Here is a 22256-nt window from a genome sequence, read left to right as displayed (position 1 = left end):
GTGGTAAAAACAGACGAGGGATGTTTAATATTTCAACATCCAAAAGCTAACGAGAAGCTAGTTTAAAATACGGAAAAATATATTATGTTACCAAGTGCTGTTTATACATGTACCTGCAGCATAAACCATAAGTCCCCTGTGTCGGCAAAGTTTTCAATCATAGCAGGTAACACCACAAGAACTCCAAAGCTGTCCATATCTCCTTCGAGCTGATTTTTAGCGTTTTCAAAGCAGGTATGCTAGAACATTTTTAAGAACTACCTTTTTCTGAACTTAAAGAAAATTTTGACACTTTCTAATGATAAAGTTTCATTGAATCTGAATATTTCCACCCCTGGTATAAAAAAGAAATTACAAGGGTACAAAACAGGAGGAAGTTCCAAGGTGTTTCTAAGATTTCTTGGAAAGGAAGTACTCGCCTTCAGATTTCTGCCGTTCATTCAGATTATCTTGCCCAAGTTCTAAAAGGTATGGCATGACCATCCAATAATTTCTAAATAGATGGACCATAAGCTAAAGTTATAATAAACGAGATATGGCGATTCATTAAAGTACCACATAGTCTTAATTTGAGTCACCTGACGCTTTATAGTAATTGGTATTGGTAGTTTTTAATCCATATCTTGCCTTGTTAAATGGGCGTTGATATAAGCCTCATAAGGATCCAATTCACTTTGGGAAGAACCTTGCGATAAGCGGATAAGACCTTCATTGTCCTAAACTAGACTACTACTTTTCATTTTTTTAATCAAACATCTCAAAATCTTTTTACCATCCAAAACTTTCCAAGGTCAACACAGTTCTTGTTCCAAAATAAATATATAATAATACAACTATTATAGCAAAGTATATACAAGTCAAAATCTCAAGATATAAACACATCAACAAATAAGCTCAGATACAAAAATAATAGATTCAAACAAAATTGCAAAAAAAGCTCGCAACAATTATAACAATGTAGCTACTGTTTTGACGATTGTGGAAACGAAAAGCAAAACTAATTTTATCCCACTTTTTATTTCTAAAATAAATACACAGGGTGAAAACTTAAGTGGCTTCCAAGTATTTTTGGGTGTGAAGCACTAAACTTAGAAAAAAAGGTGTGCTCCAGACACAAAAACAGATGTTCCTAAAAGACTTAGCAAACTGTGGTCACATTTGCTATTTATGTTATGGATTTGAAGTGACGTAAGGACTTCAGCATAAATCAAGACCTCATCCAAGAAACCAACGAGTTGTAATATCCCCGAGATCTTATTCTTCAACAGAATTTGAATTTTCGCAGTCCCCCTAAAAGGTTTAGAAAAGCCCTGGATATGATCCTGATTTAAAATTATCCTTTCCTTTTAAAATCACAGACAGGCTTTATTTTAAGCTATTTAAAGCTTTTCCTGGCCTAAAAAGAGAGATCTTGCTTAAAGAAATGCAAATAAAAATAGCATATACAGCTCATGCTCATACGGATTTTTTTACACAAATTAGATTTCAGTAATGTGGCATTAAAATTTTTATTTTCTACAATAAAAAGAAATTGATATGTATGACAATCTCTCACAATCTGAGTTGACTTGGACATCAATTTAGTTTTTTTTGCATAATTAAATTGCTCAAATCAACTAAGATTGTGAAAGAAGACACTGATTTTTCAAATTAGCGGAAGCCCTAGCAATTTCGAAGAAAAAGGACTCATTGCTGTGGAATATTTTCTTATACCTGGAGTAAAAAACCTAAATGTTCATTTTTTTTTAATACAATGCTTCGAAATTACTTCAAACACAAACGCCGTCGATATACACAATATTGTCGCTGCTACGTCTTAAGTTTGTAAATGACATTTTTAGACTTTTGAAACACCGTTGGTTGAGCTATGTTCAAAGGGAGGATCATGCGGGCAATATGTAAAATGCCCAAACAAAGCTAAGTTGATCCACACCTAGTTTCCAGATATAGAAAAGTTTCCCCTGCATAATGCTAATTAGGATAGTTTAATAGAAAATGCGAAGTTCGCTTATCGCGTCCACAACCCTTCAATTAAAAAAGGCCTCAATTATGACTGTTATCTGGCACATTTCGAAGACAGGTACAAAAACTAATTTTGAGCTAAAATTTATGGCCTTGCTAGATCTATATCTTCAAGATCAGACTAGCCTATGTGGCACTATTTATAAAAACGGACTAAACACTAAAAACACACAGGAAGGCAAGTACGACGCAACTAAGTTTTTATCACAATTCTAAAACATGACTACACTCCAAACCTGAATAACTGAAAACCATCATATCCAAATATTATAATTCATCACAAGTGATGTATGTGTAGCTGGAAAAGCTGAAAAGTTCAACACTTTCTTTGAACAGTCACGTGATTGATACACTCGCATTTAACATGTTTTATTACAATCGTTCGTTGTATTTATCTTTATTAGGAGTACTTATTCACCAGTATGGACCAGCAATATCAAGATGACTCCAGCTAGCAAACTCGGACCATGACTCTAAGTTCATCAAGAGGGGATCATTACAGGTTACGTGATTGTTAGGTCTTTCTTGTTTCTTAACATTAACAATAGGCGGGGGTTTCCGTCTCCTTTGCAGCACTTTCCTTATTGTATAATTCTTCCCTTGATTATTATCCCAGAATTCCATTCCTTCAGATTTGAACTGAACGCAAAATTCCAATTTATCTACAGTAGCATCCTTAGAAATGTCAAAACTGAAACTGAACGTGTCAAGGAAGTGAGGAATATCTGGGAAAGCTTGAACTGGCACATATGCTGCTTGACAGTCCCTGTATGACTTCCAATTATCAAATGTGACACGGATATTCACCTCCTTGTGGAAGGACAAATTTTTCACTTTTACAGTCCCGCTAACCTTGGACGCGGTGTCGTTGACAAATACATTTTCTAAACAGACGTTTAGCGATTCCAGTCTCTTTTTGAACCCAAAATAGTCTGCGGCAGGTTGGACAAATTCAAGTTCCCAACGGTCTGATGATGCCTGAACTGAGACTCCGTGCGTGACCTGAAAGAGAACAGAATATGTGATTTTGTGTATTAAAATCATGAAAATTACGTATAAAAGCAAATACCGGCCCAAAGGAGCCGAAATTGTTAAATATTTCTTTGGTGAACTATCGAAATGGCCTCTGAATGGCTCAATTTGTAAACTGATGAAACTGAATCCTCAAAAAAAAACAACAACTAATTTGAAAGCAAATACTAACTTTCAAAATCTTTTTTTTTTTTATTTCAAAATCAAGGGAGGGGTCAGGTGGTATCTGAACTGAGACTCCGTGAGTGACCATAAGAAGACAATATTCATTGAAAATACGAGGAAAAAAATGTATTTTTCTAAATACAGTGGTGGGCTGAAATTTAGGGGAGCAAATTCCCCCGTAACTAGCATCCCTACAGGTGGGTGCATTTGGACCACTGAAATTTTATAAATAAAACCAATTTTATTATTTATGAGATTCTTGTTTTCTTGGGATTCAGAAGATACCACCTTGCCGCACTGGATAGAGGTCGCTCTATTTACCACGTTCAACAATTTCAAACATAATTGTCTAATAGCCCAAAATATCTACACTTTTAAATATTTGTCCTGTTATATTTCATGCCTTCTGAATGTTGCATCTAGTAGATTCAAAGACAGATACATTTAAATACATAATGAACTGAACTAGATCGAACCAAAAAAAAAACGAGTTTCCACTAAGAATAGAAACTACCCATGACATTTAAAAATCGAGCAAACTTTGCGCAATCAAAAAATGCTGGACGTCGAGCAAGTTTCTTGTGACTAGCCATTCACGTGTCAGTAATCATGTGTCATATATTCCAATCTTGCCGAGCCAATCTCAACTGTTGGCTAAACATTTTAAAACCAAAGGCCTTAAGCAATTTCTTTTTTTTTATGACTTGACAACAAGGATATTGAGCAACAAATCTCCGAATAAAGATCAACATCACATTAAATAAGATTAATACTCTAGTATTTTAAATGAATGACATAGTACGTGATGGTAAGATTTGCGCCGTCTAATCGTAGGTGGTTAAGCTAATGATTATACTAACCAAGATTGGGAGAGATGGCGTTTCCTAAATGAACAAAAATTGGAACAGTTTGATTCAATCCCCCCCCCCCAAAAAAAAAACACTCGTAAGCGGGAAGAGCAAAAATCTGCACTAAAAAAAACACATAATTTACAAGCCTACTTAATACCATTCATTAAGTAGACTTGTAAACATTAATAAAGGAAACAGAATGGCAAGAAACGCATATGAATGTGAACTCATTTATGGGGGAAATATTTTCCTAAAATATATTTCCAAAATTTTGACTTATCTAGATCGTTTTTCACATCTAAAAATATTCGCGTTGACAATTTTCAAAACAAAACAAAATATGTGCTGTTTTGACAAAAAAACGCCTATACACATACAAAATAATCGCTTGTTCAATAAAAAAGATACAGCTGAAATGTTATTCTGATTCAGAAATCAGTTTTGAATCTTAACCTGGAAATTCAATATCTAATTGAATTTGGGTGTAAAATCGTAAACTCCAAGGGATCAGCCACCCAGAAAAAATTTATGATTCCGCTAAAAATTGAACCGGCATGCAACTTTGAAAAACCTTAGTCATCTGTTAAGAATCAAATACCTGCATTGATCCATGCCAAATCGGACAATTCTTTGAATATGCTCGTAGATATTATCAAAAGTAGTTAAAATACCCGCCTCCCCGCAGGTAGAAAAGTGTGTCCTAACCAACGTTTCGGAAAAGTAATTTCTCAAATTTAGTTATGTATTATCACGCTAACGAATACTAAAAGGCATTATTTTCTGAAATTCTTCCAAGTTCTTTTCGATTCAAACATTGAATTACATTTAGCTACAGACATATCAAATTAAAACAAGTAGTGAAATGGCAACTGATTCTCAAATTTCAAAATAGTGACTCACCGTAGTATAGACAAAAAAAAGAGAGAACGGCGTCATTCAAGGCTTATTTACGATCAAGTTTGATCGAAGTTATAAGAAAGAGCAGAAAGGTCATAGAAGCCCGGAAGGACTTCAGAGAAGAGTCCTTCGTGTTCAGTTTGTAAGTGCATACCACAAAAAGGTGAGTCACTCAGAAATGGAGAAAATAGGGTATTAGGGTTTTGGGTCTCACCCAGGAAATTTCTTGGCGTAACCCCTACCCTTACAAACGCAGATGACGTCCGTTCCCATGTCCTGATTCGGTGTCAAAAGATACTTGTACACAGGAGGTATTAGAGGGGATTGCCCCTTTAAAATCTAACTTTTTCACGTTTTTGAGCCCCCTCTCAATCCCACCCTTCAATACAGAACCTATGTGTAGAAGTAATTTCTAACTGGAGTGCGCTGAACTTGAACAATGGTATTTGTTTTAGTTTCAAATTTATATATGCAAGCAAGAAATGTGGACTAGCGATTAAGCTGGGTTATCTCGAAGATTCCAGAATGAGGGTCGATCTTTTATACAGGGATTGCTCCTATCGTCTCCATGTATGGAGAGTCATCTGTGTATTTAAAGGAAATTTAATTTATAAACCTTTAGCATAATAAATTAAACGTTGAGCTCGGTTAAAGAGAATGCATTACATGCGTAAACATAAAATCTGGATCCTTAATTAAACTGGCAGTTCAAGTGCATTCCAGCGATTTTTCCAGGCCAAACCGAAAAGGCGATAAAGCACCTGTACTAATCAGCCGGTCGACTTTCTGAACATAAAAGCACTAGTCTAGGTCAAAAATTTGGCATTCTAACACGACTCAACTAATTGGAGTAAAATTCTCCCCACCCCCGTATATATTGAACAATAACCTTTTCGGTAGTAATGTCACAGAAAAAATGTCTTTGCCTTTCTTTTATTTATGCATTGTAACAAATCAACGAAATTTTCACCTCCTCCAGTGACTTCATTTGCTACGGAGCATGGGGGAAGGCAATTGCCCCTCCTAACCCTCAGTTTGTCCCCTTCCAGACCCCAGTTTGCCCCCAGCTGAAATTTAGTTTCTTGAAAAATCTTGTCAAAACTAAGAAAAGCATGAATAATTTAAGCATCCACAGAAATGGGTCAGTTTTCTTTAGTACATCTTTACCTTTTTTGTTACTATATGGCTCATTTTTCAGTTTTCGATTTGTCATTTTGTTCATTTAAATACATTTTGGAAATACATATTCAACAGTCTTTTTTTCAGAAAACTCCTAGAAGATTGTGGAGAATTTTGCTTTCAGACGCATCAGCAGAAATTCACATGCCGATGTCACGTGTACGCTTTCATGAAAACTTCATCATCTTATCAGAAATTCTTGTCAGCCATCCGCTAAATACGGAAAAAAGATTACAGTCAATATGGACAGAAGACCCTTATAAATTTGAATTAAAAGGGTAAAAGTTCATAACATAGGCAGCGTGGGTAGTACAACAGCGTAGAGTAAAATTAGATTTGAAGTCCACCCGCCCGAAATAACTAGTCCTATCAATCGGCCCAATCGGCTTTCTTATATCTTACTGATCTCTTGATGACTTAAAAACATCAAAACTCAAGCTAGAAACTACTAGGCTAGACTAAGCCATAAAACGTGTGATTACAAAATCGAATTATGTCAACTTCGGAGGACTTTTACTTGGAAGAGAAGGTCAAAAGGGAAAACTATATTTATTTCACTTTAAACGAGGGGGGTGGCTTTAGAATTTCTCAGAATTTGGAAACTCTCCCCATTATCCTCCTCTATGATGAGTTAATCGCCAAAATATTTTTATTTAAAAAAATGCCCCAAATAAGAAAATCTGTCTTATTCTGATAATCGAAGCCTACACTTAACAAAAAACTACTCCAAAACCCTAATTTCTATTGTGCATTTTAGATACAAACTTCTGTTTTCTCCAATAATTTTTGGAGGGTCCCCTAGAGCATGGTCCCAAAATATAACTACTTTTTTTCCTAGTCATAAAAGCATATTCCAAACAAACCTATCCTGAAAAAAGATGTTGACTGAAGACGAAAATATCCAATGTGGGCAAGTGGTGATGTCGAGTTGCAAATCTACCCTTTTGACAACCAGGACACACATAGTGTCTTTTGATTTAGTTCAACATCTTTCTCAACATTCCCTGAACGTTTCCAGCTAGTGTCTTTAACAACTCATGATATATTGCAGATACATCTTTTTGACAACCCGGATGCACAGATTGCCTTTTGATTTAGTCCGACATTTCCTAAGCATTCTGCTAGAAATAGCGTTTTCAGTTAAGAAAACATTCAAGTCTTTTAGGGAATTAGAAAGGGAAGAGGCAAATTTTGTTTTTCCTAGTCATAAAAGCATGAACCCGACTAACCTGTGCTAAAAATGCGGAGTTCCATTTGGGGGGACAATCAGATGGCTCTGTCATTACCCTAATTTGTGCCAGTGGTTTGCCCTTATCGTCGGCGAAAATAACTTTTTTCTTCAATTTCGTTGGGCTTAGTGGTCCAGGTGACATAGGTGGCGACTCTATAGGACTCGTGATCTGTAAGAAAAAGTAAAAGTGTAAGTAGCAAATTATTGCCAATTACATTGATATTCCAGTAGCATAAACAAATAGTTAAAAGATTAATGAAAACGTATTATGTTCAATGATGATATATATCCATTACTAGGTTGTACCTTGTAGCTACCTCTGCAACCATTATCAGGCAAAGAGTATTACACACAGGGAAAGCGATTCGGGTAAGTTTTATATTAGCGGATTATTCAAGTAGGTATGAAATAAACTTACCTCTATAGTCAGAATTACACGCTGAATCCAAATTTAACACGCATTTTCGTCGGAAATGAACTTTATCCTATACATACCAATTAAAAGTATATACTTGCACATTAGGGGGTGGGGATAAAGTTCAAACTTACCTTTATAGTTAGAACTGCATTCTGAATTCCAATTTAATATTCATTTGTGTCAAATGACCTTTAATATTCAAATGACCTTACAGTGGTGGAGGTAAAGTTCATTTCCGATGCAAATGCATGTTAAATTTGGATTCAGGATGCAATTCTGACTGGAGAGGTAAGTTTATTTCTTATCTACCTGAGTAGTCCCTTAATATAAACCTTATCCGGAGATTCTTCCTTCAATATATTCAACAAATCTATATCCTCTAAAATAGAAACATTTAAAAAATTACCGAAACACACGAAATTTATTACAATTCCTGAGCCCATAATCCACGCATGAGCACCTTTGATGAAAAAATGTAGCTAAGGGCTTTGTCCTAACACAAACCTTTGTCTTAAAGACAATTGACGAATCAGGCATCTCAGGTTACAGCTTTATTATGTTCTGATTTCGAAAGCATATTCTGAACTCAGTTCACATGAACAAAGGTTCCGAAAGAATTCCAACTTGATTAATAATTTCAAAAATAATTTTTGCGCCTATTGTGCGTAAGGCATATTCAGCAGAGGGAATATAGAACACCTTCCCCTACTCAGGCAATCTAGCCACTAATCCATAGTCCCAAATTCGGGCACCTTATCCATGCCTTAATTAAAGACCCCCTCCTAACTGAAATCAAACTAATCTTAGAACCACTAATGCTAAATAGCTTTAATATCCTTAAGCATCATTTCTTGTAATTAAAAGGGTCATACAATTCCACCAAGGGTCAGCCCATGTCCATCAGGAAAATCAGTTGAATACATGTACAAAGCCCAAATGTATTTTTTCACACTGGTCCCTTTGTTAAAAAGTCTAGTAGTCCCTGAATCCCTCACAAAGTTTTTTATGCACTTCGTTATCTCCCTTTATCCTTTAGTCTAAGATATTTTGATCACCTAGATATGTCCCTACCAGTCAGTCAGTAAACCCAGTCAGGGAACAAATTCAGAAAAAACGAGTCGGTGGCTTCTAACTTTTTTTTATAAAAACACTAAAAAAAGTCCAAAAATAAGAATTCTAAATTCTTTATTTTAGTTAAGCCCATCCAAATCGCCTTTTAAGATATTCTAAAGCAGTGTTGCCAAATAAAGGTATTTTTTGCCCCTTTCAGGGATGGTTCCGTATTGAACAGTTCAAATCAGCACAAATTTCAAAGCAAATTTTGTTTGAAGAGATATTTCTGGCGTATTTTCGCCTAAAAAATTATACCCATGGCACATTTTCACTTCTACCGCTATACTACTTTATACCCGGCTTTTTGGACAAATAAGCACACTGGTTTCGTTAAGCTTACTTATATCGTCAATTAGCTAAGAAATATGTTCTTGTTAAAACCGTTCAATCTATATCCCGTCTCTGCCCATCTGGTATGTCATTTGGCTGTCAGTATAATAGTTTTAGCATTTCCCCATCTTTTCTCGATACCCTCCGTATTATACTCTCTTCTCACTTACAAAAATATGCATGGAATGGACTTCTTCACAGCCTGAACAACCTTCAGTACATCTGAAAAGTGTTCACCCTTAAAATGCGTACTGTACAATAACAACCTCCTAGTCCTGGTAAAAGCTCTGTTTCACAATGCTGCCCTTCAAATGTTAACAGCCCTTCCCCATCCAAATTTCCCGAGGCAGGATTTAGTTAGACACTTCAGGGAGGCTTCAAATATGTGCCTTTCAAACTATACATTTGTAAAGTCTGTCTAGTTTGATATACCCTCCTCCCCAAAAAATGATCAATTCAAGTAAATTCACCTGCATGTTCTCGACTTGAATGTAGGTACCTTTAAGCTCAATTTGAGTGCAAATAAAAGATCATTAACATAAAAAGAAAAACTTGTTTAATATCTTTAATATTAAAAATTAAATCCATGACATATTCACATTAAAATACCTCAAAAATAATGAACGCCATATCCGACTTCAGGTAGTGCAAGTCTTATGCCTAAGTAATATCTAAACAGCCATGAAGTAGGCTCAGAAGATTATGTAGGCGGAGCCAAGCTGTAACGGTGATGTTAAATAAAATCAGAATGCATGTGAGCATCTCGTGAACTATTGTGACATCAGATAAATAGTCCAAAGGACAAGAGTTATCCCATTAAACATGACGCTGTGATCATTTAAACATGACAAAAATACGCTTTATCTTATTTTTCCATCCTAATTTGGATTCGTAAATCGGATAGTCATAGCTGGAAACACGTGTATTGAGAGGGAGGATAATTTGGAATTTACCCAAAGGACCCCCCTAATCATTCTTTTTGTTGAGGGACAGGTATATACGTAGGGTGAGAGCCATATAGCCGTAACCACGATTTTTGTCAGGGAGGTGCGGGGGGGGGATTCTTAACAAAAGAAACTAAAAAGACATAAAAATTTGGTACTTGCCGGGTATTGGAAACACATTTAAGAATTACACTTAGGTTTCATGACAGAATTCCGGTTTCGTAGCTATAAAAAACAAGTGATAGATGATACAATGCATTGGACTTTTATAATGTGGGCTATATATTTGCACATTAGGGGTGGGGGTTAGGTTACGTTAAGTTTCCATGATTTTGTTTCTAAAGTATTTATTTTAACATCATGTTTTGTTATTTTTCATTAGGATTAACCTAGCTTCACTTTTTGGGTGTTTCTAATAACCGACAAGTGCCAAAAATTGTTCATATGTATTTTTGTTATTTTTTTACGAGTCAGAAAAAACTTTGGAGGGGGAGAGGGTTAAACCGGTAACACCTCTCCATGGTTCCGATCTTGTGTGTAATATTAAGGAAATTCATAGAGTGGAAATTTTGGTGATGGCAATGTTTTATTTTACAAAACATTATTGTAAGCTCAAATACAGAAATCTAATGACACTGCCATAGTTCCTTTTTTGTTATTCTACTGAAGCAAATACTAATCCCCTTTGAAATGAAATTTTCGCATACACACTCTTATTCCTCATGTCCTGCTAAGCCATTCAATTAGTAACTGATACGTACCTCTGATTTGTTGACTAGACATGGTCGAAGGCATTTGTTGGGTATTGGCGCTGAAGTCATTTTACTTTCAAAGCGCAATGAAGGGGGTCTTGGATGGCGATTTGAGGACATATAGTGTTGTGACAAAAATGAATGCCCAAACAGAGGGGGACTTGATGCTATTTGAAGCATCCCGGCGTCCATTGGCATAGCCACTGAGCAAGTCATGGGAAAATTCGCCTAAAAAAAGAAAGAAAAATTAGTAACTTGATATTTGCTAAAAATAAATCAATTAAGACATGGGTAAGAAAATTTATAGTTACACCCCCTGTAAAAGCAGAGGCACCAAGAGTGGGGTGGGGGTGCAATTAAGCCTGAAAATTGAGGTATTATATTAATCAAATACATATGGTGTTCTTCCTTATTGTTGTGGAACATATTTATGAATGTAAATAGTTAGAGACAACCAAGTGTGATGATTTGGAGAAAAAATTATCATATCGTCCATGCTCCTTGACCCTCTGGATGTGAATCCTTTTGGCCCCGCTTTAATGTGCTTGACTTTATTATCATTACATATATTCACTGGAAAAAATTCCTGATAAAGGCCTGAGTACACTGACAATAAAATCTAATAAATAGACTAAGACGGTCTAAGGATTAACCCACTACTCAGTTGATTCAAATGGATGTCCATAAACTATAAAACTGAAAACAAAACAGATCAGATGATTAAGACACTTTCAATTCGATATGTTCTCAATAATAATTATTGATTTAAAAATTTATATTCGGTAGATGTATCCTCTCCCCCTTTTCAAATAAACTGTTTATTTCTTCAAACTTTACCTATACCATCTTCAAGTCTATAAGTTATCATTATACTAATCAGGGGTGAATCTTCAGCATTTTTAATGGGAGGGGGCAAGAGGAGTCCATATCTGGATAGTCAAGGGGCATGAGATATATAATACTTTTTCCGCTTTGAGGGGGCAACTGCCCCCCTAACGACATCCCTGATATTAAGTAATTTATTTCCTACAGAAACCAAGCTAGTGCCTCTATAATACAACACTAAATACATCCTAAGACCACACTGGTTATACATGACGTATGAAACCAAGAAAGAAAAGTATATAATAAATTAAAATTAAAAAGTCAAGAAAACAATGATTTTGTCAGCCAGTAGCAAAATATAAAGACGAAAAACAAGTAAGGTGTTTTTGTTGTTGTTCTTTTTATGAGTACTGAGGACTTGGCGGGGTCATTGTCGAAAAATTGTTTTCGGCTTCACATTTTACTACTGATTGACAAAATCCCCGTTTTCTCGCCTATTTGATTTTATTTTTTATATATTATATGCTTTCCTTTCATGGTTTCATAAATTAAACAACTAATTATAGGTTTCCATTCTTACAAGTACTTCCCCCTTTTCAAAAATCATTTTCGTAATCTTCAGTAATTAATTTATAATAAATAAATAAATAAATGAACTTCAAATAATAAATTAAATGATAATAAACAGATTTCATAATTTTTTACCGACTTATTACTTTCAATCCTTGTATTAGACCTTTTACTTTACTTCCATTTTCCCACCATGGCTTGATGCCCCCAATTATTTGATCTTCATTCAAAATCAACGGACTCGGTCACGGCCTTCGGTCTAGAATTTTCCATCTATAGCTCTACTCCTTTTTGGCATTAAAATATATTATTTCCACATTAGTAGTGGTAGCATAGCTGCCAGATGGCGCACTTGTCGTTTATCCGCAATAATGGTACTCTGGCTTTACCTAGTGTCCTATATCGAGTCAGTCATATATTTAACATAAAATCAACATGATTGATTGGTCGTTTTATGATCCAACATTATATTGGATCATAACTAGACTATTGCACTTACAGAATAGTAGCAGTTTATGGCCGTTGATCTTGCGTGTATTCACTTTCCGTACGTCAAATTTACCTAAGCTAGGATAAGTAGTGAAGTAATTTCAACTTTGATCTGATTAACTCTTTAATTTCATAATAACAGCGCAGAACATAAATATTCCCAAAAATCATAAGGGAGAAGATATCAATTTCGCAGCTTTGACACAATTTAAGGTTTCTTTAGTACCCCCCCCCCTCTCAACAAAAATTCCTGGTTACGGGCCTTGGGATTATATATTAATTTCTATCTCCACCTCCTTCTCGTCTCTCCCTTAGAACTGATTATACATTTATTTGATGGCCCAATGAGAGGGGATGTTTTGGCATAAAAATGCACCCATTAAACGTACTTCAAAGCTAGGAAGCGGAAAACAGTTTTCTTATACTTCATTGAAGGAGAAGATTTTTTTCAAGGTTTCACTTTTATAACACAATTTTTGGTAAAATTCTAGTTGAGTGACTTGTTGCTATCTCGGAAAGGGGTTAGGTTAGGAAAATGAAACTTTCAGGGATGGTCTACAGGCTAAAGTATATCCCTGGAAGGTATTTTAAAGTACCTACCTCCATTCCTTCTCCCTCTAGAGAGCCCTGCAATTTGCCTACATGACAGGTCTATACCTATTGAACTTTTGACGAAACAACATTTTACTTTAATTTTCAGTTACCAGTTGCTTTTCTCTGCCTTTAGTTCTGAAAATGCAATTCCTGTTATTTCAGTAGAATTCTGAGCCATATCGATGTATTTTTTTAAAATTTAGGAAATGTATTTGCATATCTTCAAAACCTTATAAATTGGGATTGAGTAAAGTTGTGAAGCTGAAAACAATTTTGTTATACTTCATTCAAGGAGAAGATCACTTTTATAACACACATATTTTTGAAGGTCATCAAATGTTAGGGCCCTCTAGAGGGAGAAGGAGTGGAGGTAGGTACTTCAAAATACCTTCCCGGGACCTTCTTTAGCCTGTAGACCCCCCTGAAAGTTTCATTTTCCTAACCTAGCCCCTTTCTGAGATAGCAAGAAGTCACAACTCGAATTTTACCCAATATTTTAAAGGTCATCAAAGGTCAGTGTCCACTAGAGGAAGGAGGAATGAAGGTAGGTATTTCAAAATACCCTCCCGGGACGTTCTTTAGCCTGTAGACCCATCCCTGAAAGTTTCATTTTCCTAACCTAACCCCTTTCCAAGATAGCAAGAAGTCAATCAACTAGAATATTACCCAATTTTTTAAAGGTCATCAAAGGTCAGGGTCCACTAGAGGAAGGAGGAACGGAGGTAGGTACTTCAAAATACATTCCCAGGACATACTTCAGCCTGTAAACCCGTCCCTAAAAGTTTCATTTTCCTAACCTGACCTCTTTCCAAGGCAGCAAAAAGTAGCTAAACTAGAGTTTTAACCTTTTCTTATCATGCTTCTAGTCTACCACTACAGGTCTGGAGGACCTTAAAGCTATCAAATGGATTAAGATGATTATATATGATCAACCACAACAAGTTTACCCTAAAAATAATACTCTATTCAAATAGAAAAAATCCAATAATTACACAAGTTGAATTCAAAATATACATCCACTTTTTCAACATGCCATCAACAGAATATCCAAAAAATAACTAACTTCCAATCAATAAAATAAGTAAAGTCGAACTGATCCATACTTCCACAAATGTAACAATTGCTATTAACCTTCTTCTAATAAAAAAAATTGAACTATTACACAGTTTAAGTTAAAATATATTCATCCAATTGCTCAGCGTGTCTTCAGCACCAAGCCCAAAATCTAACTAACAACAAGAAATACAAAAATACTTGAAAGCCAGTTTAATATTTGGACAGCGTCACTTGGAACATAGCCATATAGCTCATTTATTTTGCAATCCGTCAATTGAACTAATTTATTTTAGGAGAGCTGATACATAATTATAAGGGTATTACTAAATATAAAATATAAATTGGAGCACAAGTCCAGGGGGAATTAACGCGAATTGGCATTATTGGGTCAAACAATTTACATCAGTTCACTTCTGGTTTAGTATTTTTAAAGTTGCTTTCATGTGGCTACAATTTACCTTGGGCGTTGGGAGCAGAAGCGTAATTTGCTATGGGGCAGGGGGAGGCAACTACTTTTCCCAGACCTTGGTTTGCCCCCCAGCTGAAATTCGGTTTCTTCAAAAATGTTGCCAATACTAGGATAAACCTGCATAATTCAAGCATCTCTAACAGATCAGGTTCTTAGTACATTATCTTTATAGTACTACATAACACCTTTATAGTACTAAATGGTACCAAATGGCTTAATTTTTAGTTTTTATTGTCATTTTTAATTTATTTCGAAAAATCGGCTCCAACTTTGCCCCTCCCCCAGAATTTTGATAAAATTACCCCACTCATCGAGAGAAGTATCAATGAAAAAAACAGTTTTTGAAAATTCAAATAATATTGGGCTGTTCAGTACAGACCCCCCGCGTGCTCTAAAGCCAAAAACAAAATAATTTAACTTGCAAGCACTGGAACTACAACAAGTAAATATTTCGTTTAGGGTGAAGAAAACCTTCTCGTGCCAAAAGCCCTATCAATGACTGCTTAAGCGAGAAGAAAGGATTTAAACTACTTCGGGGTATGAAAATTATCTGAAAAAACGCCAAGAAGGGTATAAATAATGGTGGAAGAGGCTTCAAAAACATATTTTTTCATAACAAGATATAAGACAATTTCAGAAAAGGGGCGTAATATGCAATGGGCAGGGAGGAAACTGCCCCCCCCCCAGACCTTGATCTGCCCCATACACCAGTTTGGTTCCAGCTGAAATTTAGTTTCTTCAAAAATTTTGTCAAAACTAAGATAAGCCAGCATAATTCAAGCATTCTCACCCAGGGCCATACCCAAGACTTTTGTTTGAAGAAAGGGGCCAATAATATTTGCCCACAAAATCTTGTCTATTTTTATACTGATTTCATTGTGAAACAAATTTGATGGGGAAAGAGGTTCAAAATGGGAGGTTCCTTCTCCTATGTACTGCTTTGCTTATCTTAGTATTACCTATAATTCCTTATATTTTCCCCGTGAAATTGAGCTGGCCAAATGTATAAATTATTTCATCAAATTAACAGAGATGTCGAGTCTGTGTACTGGGGGGGGGGTAACCTGGAGATTTTCCTTAGGTTGGTTGCCAACGGGGTAAGTCTTCAGATAAATAGTGTGAATTTGGTTATCCCATTATTCAAACTTCGATCATCATACCACAGGAAAGGTGAAGTATTTGATATTCGAACGGGGAAGGTAATAACTAAATTACAAGGAGTTTTGGCCTTAGCGTGTATATCGACGATTACCAAGAATGCCTAAGGCTTTTTACCAAGACTGCCACTAATAGTGATTTTGCCACAACTCCTTTGAAATATCTTTTAGCGTATCTCCGTCTTTTAATGTTTAAGTCAAAGCTTTCTCATTGTCTATTCACATGAGTATCGTATCTTATATGTAAGCCCAAGTTCTTTTCAGGGCTGTAATTCTTTTTCTGGGTTGATGTGAGCCCAGCTGTAGGCCAATTAACTTATTTTTATCTGTTTTCATATAAACTTTTGTATTTTTTTAATGTGTACAGGTACGCTCCCTGATCCACAAGTAAACAATACATATTTTTTCAGTACTATCTAGACATTATAAGAGTTTAAATAAAGTGGGGAAGAGCAGAGTCACAGCCAAGAGACGTAACGTAGGGGGATTTGGACCCACCCCCAAATTCTAAACGGTCCCCTTTTTCTAGGTATTTCTTATTCAAACTATCAACAACTGTTTTTATTGCTACTTCTGGGGGGGAATCATATATGCATGTCTGCCACAGATACTCTAAGGTTTTACTGAAGGTTGATAACTCAATCCTCCCTTTTAAAGCCAGATCAATGTCTCCTATTTTCAAGCAAGAAAAAAGTTCAACATAATTCATAATTTTAGCGTTTTTGAAATTAATCCCTTCCTCTCCCAAATTATGCATGCATGCCAGAACACGGGTTGTAGACTTAAGGCCTTACATAATGATAAATCATTTAATTTTTATACTTTATAACAACAATATACTGCGTATGAATATATGAACAGATAGTAAATAAGAAAAGGCAGGAATTCAAAAGAAGAACTTAGCTAGAAATTCCAGAGTTTACGCATTACCTAACCCTCAAGCGTTAAGCAACACCGGAGAATCCTAAAACAATATTATGTGAGCGGAACCAAAGATGATGTAATAAAAACGGAGTTGCGTAACCAAGCGAGAAAATAGAAAATATGGTGACATCCTACGTAAAATCGTCACAAAATGACAAAGCTCAACATATTCAAGCCCGACATTAAAAATTGGAAGGAAAAGCTTGCATACATTATGCAAAAATACGACATGTTCAAATACGCAGGGGTTCATTTTGTGGATGGGGGCCTACTTCGTCAAGACAGCAAAAAACATCGGAATAACTTAATAATGGCAATGCATAGACCGGGTATAAATCCCTTCCCCCGTAAATATTTTACCCCTCAAATTAGTCATAAAATGCAGGTAAAAAAAAATCCTCCCATAACCAAAATCCCGAATATAACCCTGATATATTATAAATTCTAAGAATGAGAGATAGAGGGGTGAACTATGTTTAGAATTTGGCATTGGCACCCCTCTAGGATCAATAAAGCTGGAACATGTGCGATATTTCTGCCAAAATAAGATCATTAAAGGGTAGAGCCGAAAACCTGTTTGAACATACACTAAGCCTTGAAAGATAAAATTCAGAGGCCTAAATAAATATGAGCCTGCTTGTAAACAAATCTTAGTTTCCAAGAACAAGACATGGGATTTCAGAGAGTGCTTCATAACTTCCGAAAAAAAAACTAAACAGCGACCTTGTAGGGAATTAGTGATTGTCAAGAGCAGCAGTTACACAAAGAATAGTGGATTCAATTCACAAAAACGTAAAAAGGGGTGTATTTTTCAGAATATAGTGGGTAATTTTATTATTTTATCAATGAAAATACCAAAGAACTTTATTTTCAATAAAATACCGAAAAAAGCATTCTTCAATAGAATTAATGTTTTCAATGAACAATAGAAAAAATGCCTCTCCCTTCGAAAGATTTTAAAAATACAGATTGGCTCCACTAAATTGAAACCCCCTGATTTTATGCTTTTAATGGGAAGGGGGCAGAGCCGTATCCAGTATTTTTTTGGGGAAGGGTTGTACAAAAAACATCAAAATTTGTTTATATTCATTTTTACCACGTTTTTTGAGTTGGACAAAAATTTCGGGGATAAGGGTTCCGACCCCTTAGCCCCCCTGCAAACGACCTTGGGAGGGGATAAAGAAACACATTACTGAGATTAGACAAGGTGAGCCATGTTGAAAGCATTAAAACAAGTAGGCTTAAGCTAGAACGTATAAAAATACCGAGATCTAAGGTTAACAATCAAACTTCTTAGGAATATAAAAAAAGGAAATATAGGCTAAAACAAATTGTTCCGGTAGATTATTAAGAGTAAGTGATTAGGGCATATCAATTATGTGGTAAGGTGTGACCTTAATTCATTTTAACAAGGTAGCACGTTTATATAAATACCGAAAATAGTACCAGATAGAGCTGGGAGCTTAGAGCATAGTCATCTTAGCATATTTCTCCCTGTAAATTGGGTTTAGGTTATTCTATACTTAGTTAAATTTAATGGTAAGTTAGCACATACTGGTAACACGGTATCTGTCCCTACAAAAACGGCCATGGAATTTCAGCGTTGGGATCACACTACGACGATGGGACTCCTGAAATCAAAATAGGATTTACCATAACAGTAGGAACAGATTCAGAAGGGATCAAGGGGCTTAGATCCCTCCGCCTAAATACGAGGAGTCACTTGGTTAATTTTCCAAACCAAGCAGAATTTGGCTTATGTTAGATCTCAAATCAGTAACAGTCGGAAATTATCGCGAATGAAATGTAGCTCAAAACGAACAAAAAGCAAAGCGAGAAAAAAGTCCGAGAAATATTTATATAACCAAAGGTTATTGAAGAGTATATCAGAAAGAGTATTTTCAGATGTATGGAGTAAGATTATGTCGTGTCACTACCTCTCAACGCGAAAATGGTCGAGCTTAATCGGCCTTTTATCGAAAACAAAACGTTTTTACCTTTTTCTTTGCTCACTATAATGTTAAAATATCAAATATTCTACTGTCGAAATTCCAGGAGTTTTTAAGGTATATTCATAACAATCGGTATAGTTCATTATATTAATGTGTCTTGCAATTTCGTCAGTAGCCTACACTTCAATTCTTTTTTTTTTTATTCACAGAAAATCAACTGCCCAATTTGAACTGTGCATTTATTTTTCAGCAAGGCGAAAAGTCCATTTGACTAGTTGGAGAGGGGAGGGGGGACAACGTCCCCCCCCCTCTGAAACAATCAAAATTGTTCGATCCTATACAGTCACGAAGACATGCGCCGCTAGGTGACATCCGAATCTTTTTTAGCAGGTTTTGTTGCAATTTAGAATGACTCTCCTGGAGGTTTAACATGGAGACCGGTGATTTGTCTCCTGGTCTCTATGGAAATCAGGAGACTCCATGTCCTGGAGACATACGCCATAAAATGGAATAATTTTGAATTTATCCGGAATACTTGAATTTAATTTATACAATTGATAAGAGCATAAACACTTGGTTATAATATGTTACGGTAAAATTCTAGTTAATTGACTTCTTGCTATCTCAGAAAGGGTTTAGGTTAGGAAAATTAAACTTTCAGGGATTAATTTACCGACTAAAGTATGTCCCGGGAAGGTATTTTGAAGCAGCTACCTCCACTACTTCTCCCTCTAGAGGGACCTGACCTTTGATTCAGGGCCCTCTAGAGGGAGAAGGAGTGGAGGTGGGTACTTTAAAATACCTTCCCGGGACACACTTTAGCCTGTAGACCCATCCCTGAAAGTTTCATTTTCCTAACCTAAACCCTTTCCGAGATAGCAAGAAGTGAATTAACTAGAATTTTACCTATGTTGCCTTTATCTCAATTAGCCCCCATCCTACAGAGTAACTATAACCGAGTAACTTTTTCCCGTTTTTCGGCCGTCCTGGAAAATTACAGAAGTGTCGTATGTCGCCCTTTTAATAATCACAGCCGACTTGAGAAAATACATCTTTTTATTATTTGTAACTATTTTCTTCTTTTTAAATCTGTTCCTGTCGAATACATTGCAAAAACAGCTGGCTAAAAAACTTACAATTCAAGCAATCTATTTAATCTCTAGGATTTTTGAAGGGCCACTTCTTGTGTATTCAGTTTCATGATTTATTTCTTCAATGAAGCAATTTTTGATCCTTTTATTTTTGGTATGATAGTAGCTAGTTTCCGTGGTAAAATTCTAGTTTACGAGAGTTCTACTATCTTACAAATCAGTTGAGTTAAATGAATCTCAGGAATATATCCATAGTCTTGGTGATCCCCTGGGAAGCTATTTTGAATACTTTGAAAACCTTTAATAATATTTGTGTTATAACCTTGTGAAACCTTAATCGAAAGCTCTGCTCAAATGAGACAAGAAAAGTGTTTGAGCCTCCTCATACCTTCACTGAATCTTAATTTAAAATACGAATAAATCTATTTCCTACTTTAGGATAAAATCCTTGATCAAACATTTCGTGGTAACGAACTGTAGTAAGGAGCGACCCGGCTCAATAGTAAACGAAACTCTAAAAATCGAAATTTTGATGATAAAAGATACATCAAAAGAATCAGATTTTTATGCTGATTTTAAACATATAAGTTTCATCAAATTTAGTCTTTGTCATCAAAAGTTACGAGCCTGAGAAAATTTACCTTATTTCGGAAAATAGGAGGAAACACCCCCTAAAAGTCATAGAATCTTAACGAAAATTACACCATCGCATTCAGCGTATTGAGAACCTTATAGCAAAAATTTCAAGCTTCTATCTACGAAAATGTGGAATTTCGTATTTATTGCCACAAGACAGATCACGGGTGCGTGTTTATCTGTTTGTTTTTTCTCAGGGGTCATCGTATCGACCAAGTGGTCCTAGAATGTCGTAAGAGGGCTCATTCTAATAGAAATGAAAGGTTCTAGTGCCCTTTTTAAGTGACCAAAAAAAACTGGAGGGCACCTAGGCCCCCTCCCACGCTCATTTTTTTCCCAAAGTCAACGGATAAAAATTTTGAGATAGCCATTTTGTTCCGCATAGTCAAAAACCATAATAACTATGTCTTTGGGGATGACTTACTCCCCCACAGACCCTGGGGGAGGGGCTGCAAGTTACAAACTTTGACCAGTGTTTACATACAGAAATGGTTATTGGGAAGTGTACAAACGTTTTCAGGGGGATTCTTTTGGTTTGGGGGGTTTGGTTGAGGGGAGGGGGCTATGTCGGAGGATCTTTCCTTGGAGGAATATGTCATGGGGAAGAGAAACTCAATGAAAAAGGCGCAGGATTTTCTAGCATTACTATAAAAAAAAATGAAAAAGTTTTTTCAATTGAAAGTAAGGAGTAGCATTAAAACTTAGAACGAACAGAGATTATTAAGCATATGAGGGGTTCTAAAAATACTTTAGCATAAAGAGCGAAGTATTTTAGGAGGAGATAAATACATCGCTCTTTATGCTAAAGTATTTTTAGTAATTTCAACTACTTATTCTATGGCCTTTCTGATTCGGGGGTCATTCTTAAAGAATTGGGACAAAACTTAAGATTTAATATAAAGAGCGAGGTGTTAACAAGGGGACAAACCCTCTCATATACATAATAAAAATATAAGAATATAAAAGTTTGTTAGGTAAGTTAATTCTTAAGTTACGTATATTTTTTACTAATAAAAACGTTCGTTAAAAATTAAAAGTTCTAGTTACCTTTTTAAGTAACCGAAAAATTGGAGGACAACTACGCCTCCTTCCCCACCCCTTATTTCTCAAAATCGTCTGATCAAAATTAAGAGAAAGCCATTTAGCCAAAAAAGAATTAGCATGTCAATTTCATTTGAATAATTTATGTACGGAGAGCCAAAATCAAACATGCATTAATTCAAAAACGTTCAGAAATTAAATAAAATACTAGTTTTTTAACTGAAAGTAAGGAGCGATATTAAAACTTAAAACGAACAGAAATTACTCCGTATATGAAATGGGTTTTCCCCTCCGCAATCCCTCGCTCTTTACGCTAAAGCTTTTAATTGTTTTAAAAAGTAGAATTGTGGCTAAGAGTCAAACTTTAGCGTAAAGAGGTATTCATTCCTGAGTTTTACTCAGCTAGCAACTACTTTTCGAGAAAGTAAGAAGCCACTAGACTAAAATTTTATTCATTTTTAATATCTTGAAAAGTAACCGGTATTTTGTTTTTAAAAATAAAATATGACCTAGATAAA

The 22256-nt window shown here is 35.6% G+C and overlaps 1 protein-coding gene across 6 annotated transcripts in view; it reads right to left on the bottom strand.

The window, feature by feature from the left end:
- Window positions 1-800: 800 nt before the first annotated feature.
- The window catches only part of LOC136025367 (protein phosphatase 1 regulatory subunit 3B-like), a 35503-nt gene continuing 14047 nt past the window's right edge, over window positions 801-22256 (bottom strand). For 2 of the 6 annotated variants that reach the window (XM_065701325.1, XM_065701326.1), the window contains exons 2-4: window positions 10944-11162; window positions 7376-7546; window positions 801-3024 (exon numbers count right to left, since the gene is read on the bottom strand). In XM_065701325.1, coding sequence (XP_065557397.1) covers window positions 2437-3024; window positions 7376-7546; window positions 10944-11162 — 978 coding nt within the window. In that variant the 3' untranslated portion in view covers window positions 801-2436. Of the gene's footprint in view, window positions 3025-7375; window positions 7547-10943; window positions 11163-14404; window positions 14693-18573; window positions 18650-22256 lie in introns of those variants that run through there. The other 4 variants (XM_065701323.1, XM_065701327.1, XM_065701322.1 and 1 more) reach the window with 4 other exon arrangements.

The sequence above is a fragment of the Artemia franciscana genome, chromosome 3 (assembly GCF_032884065.1).
Source record: "Artemia franciscana chromosome 3, ASM3288406v1, whole genome shotgun sequence".
NCBI lineage: Eukaryota > Metazoa > Arthropoda > Branchiopoda > Anostraca > Artemiidae > Artemia > Artemia franciscana.
This window is presented reverse-complemented; position numbering and strand designations above follow the sequence as displayed.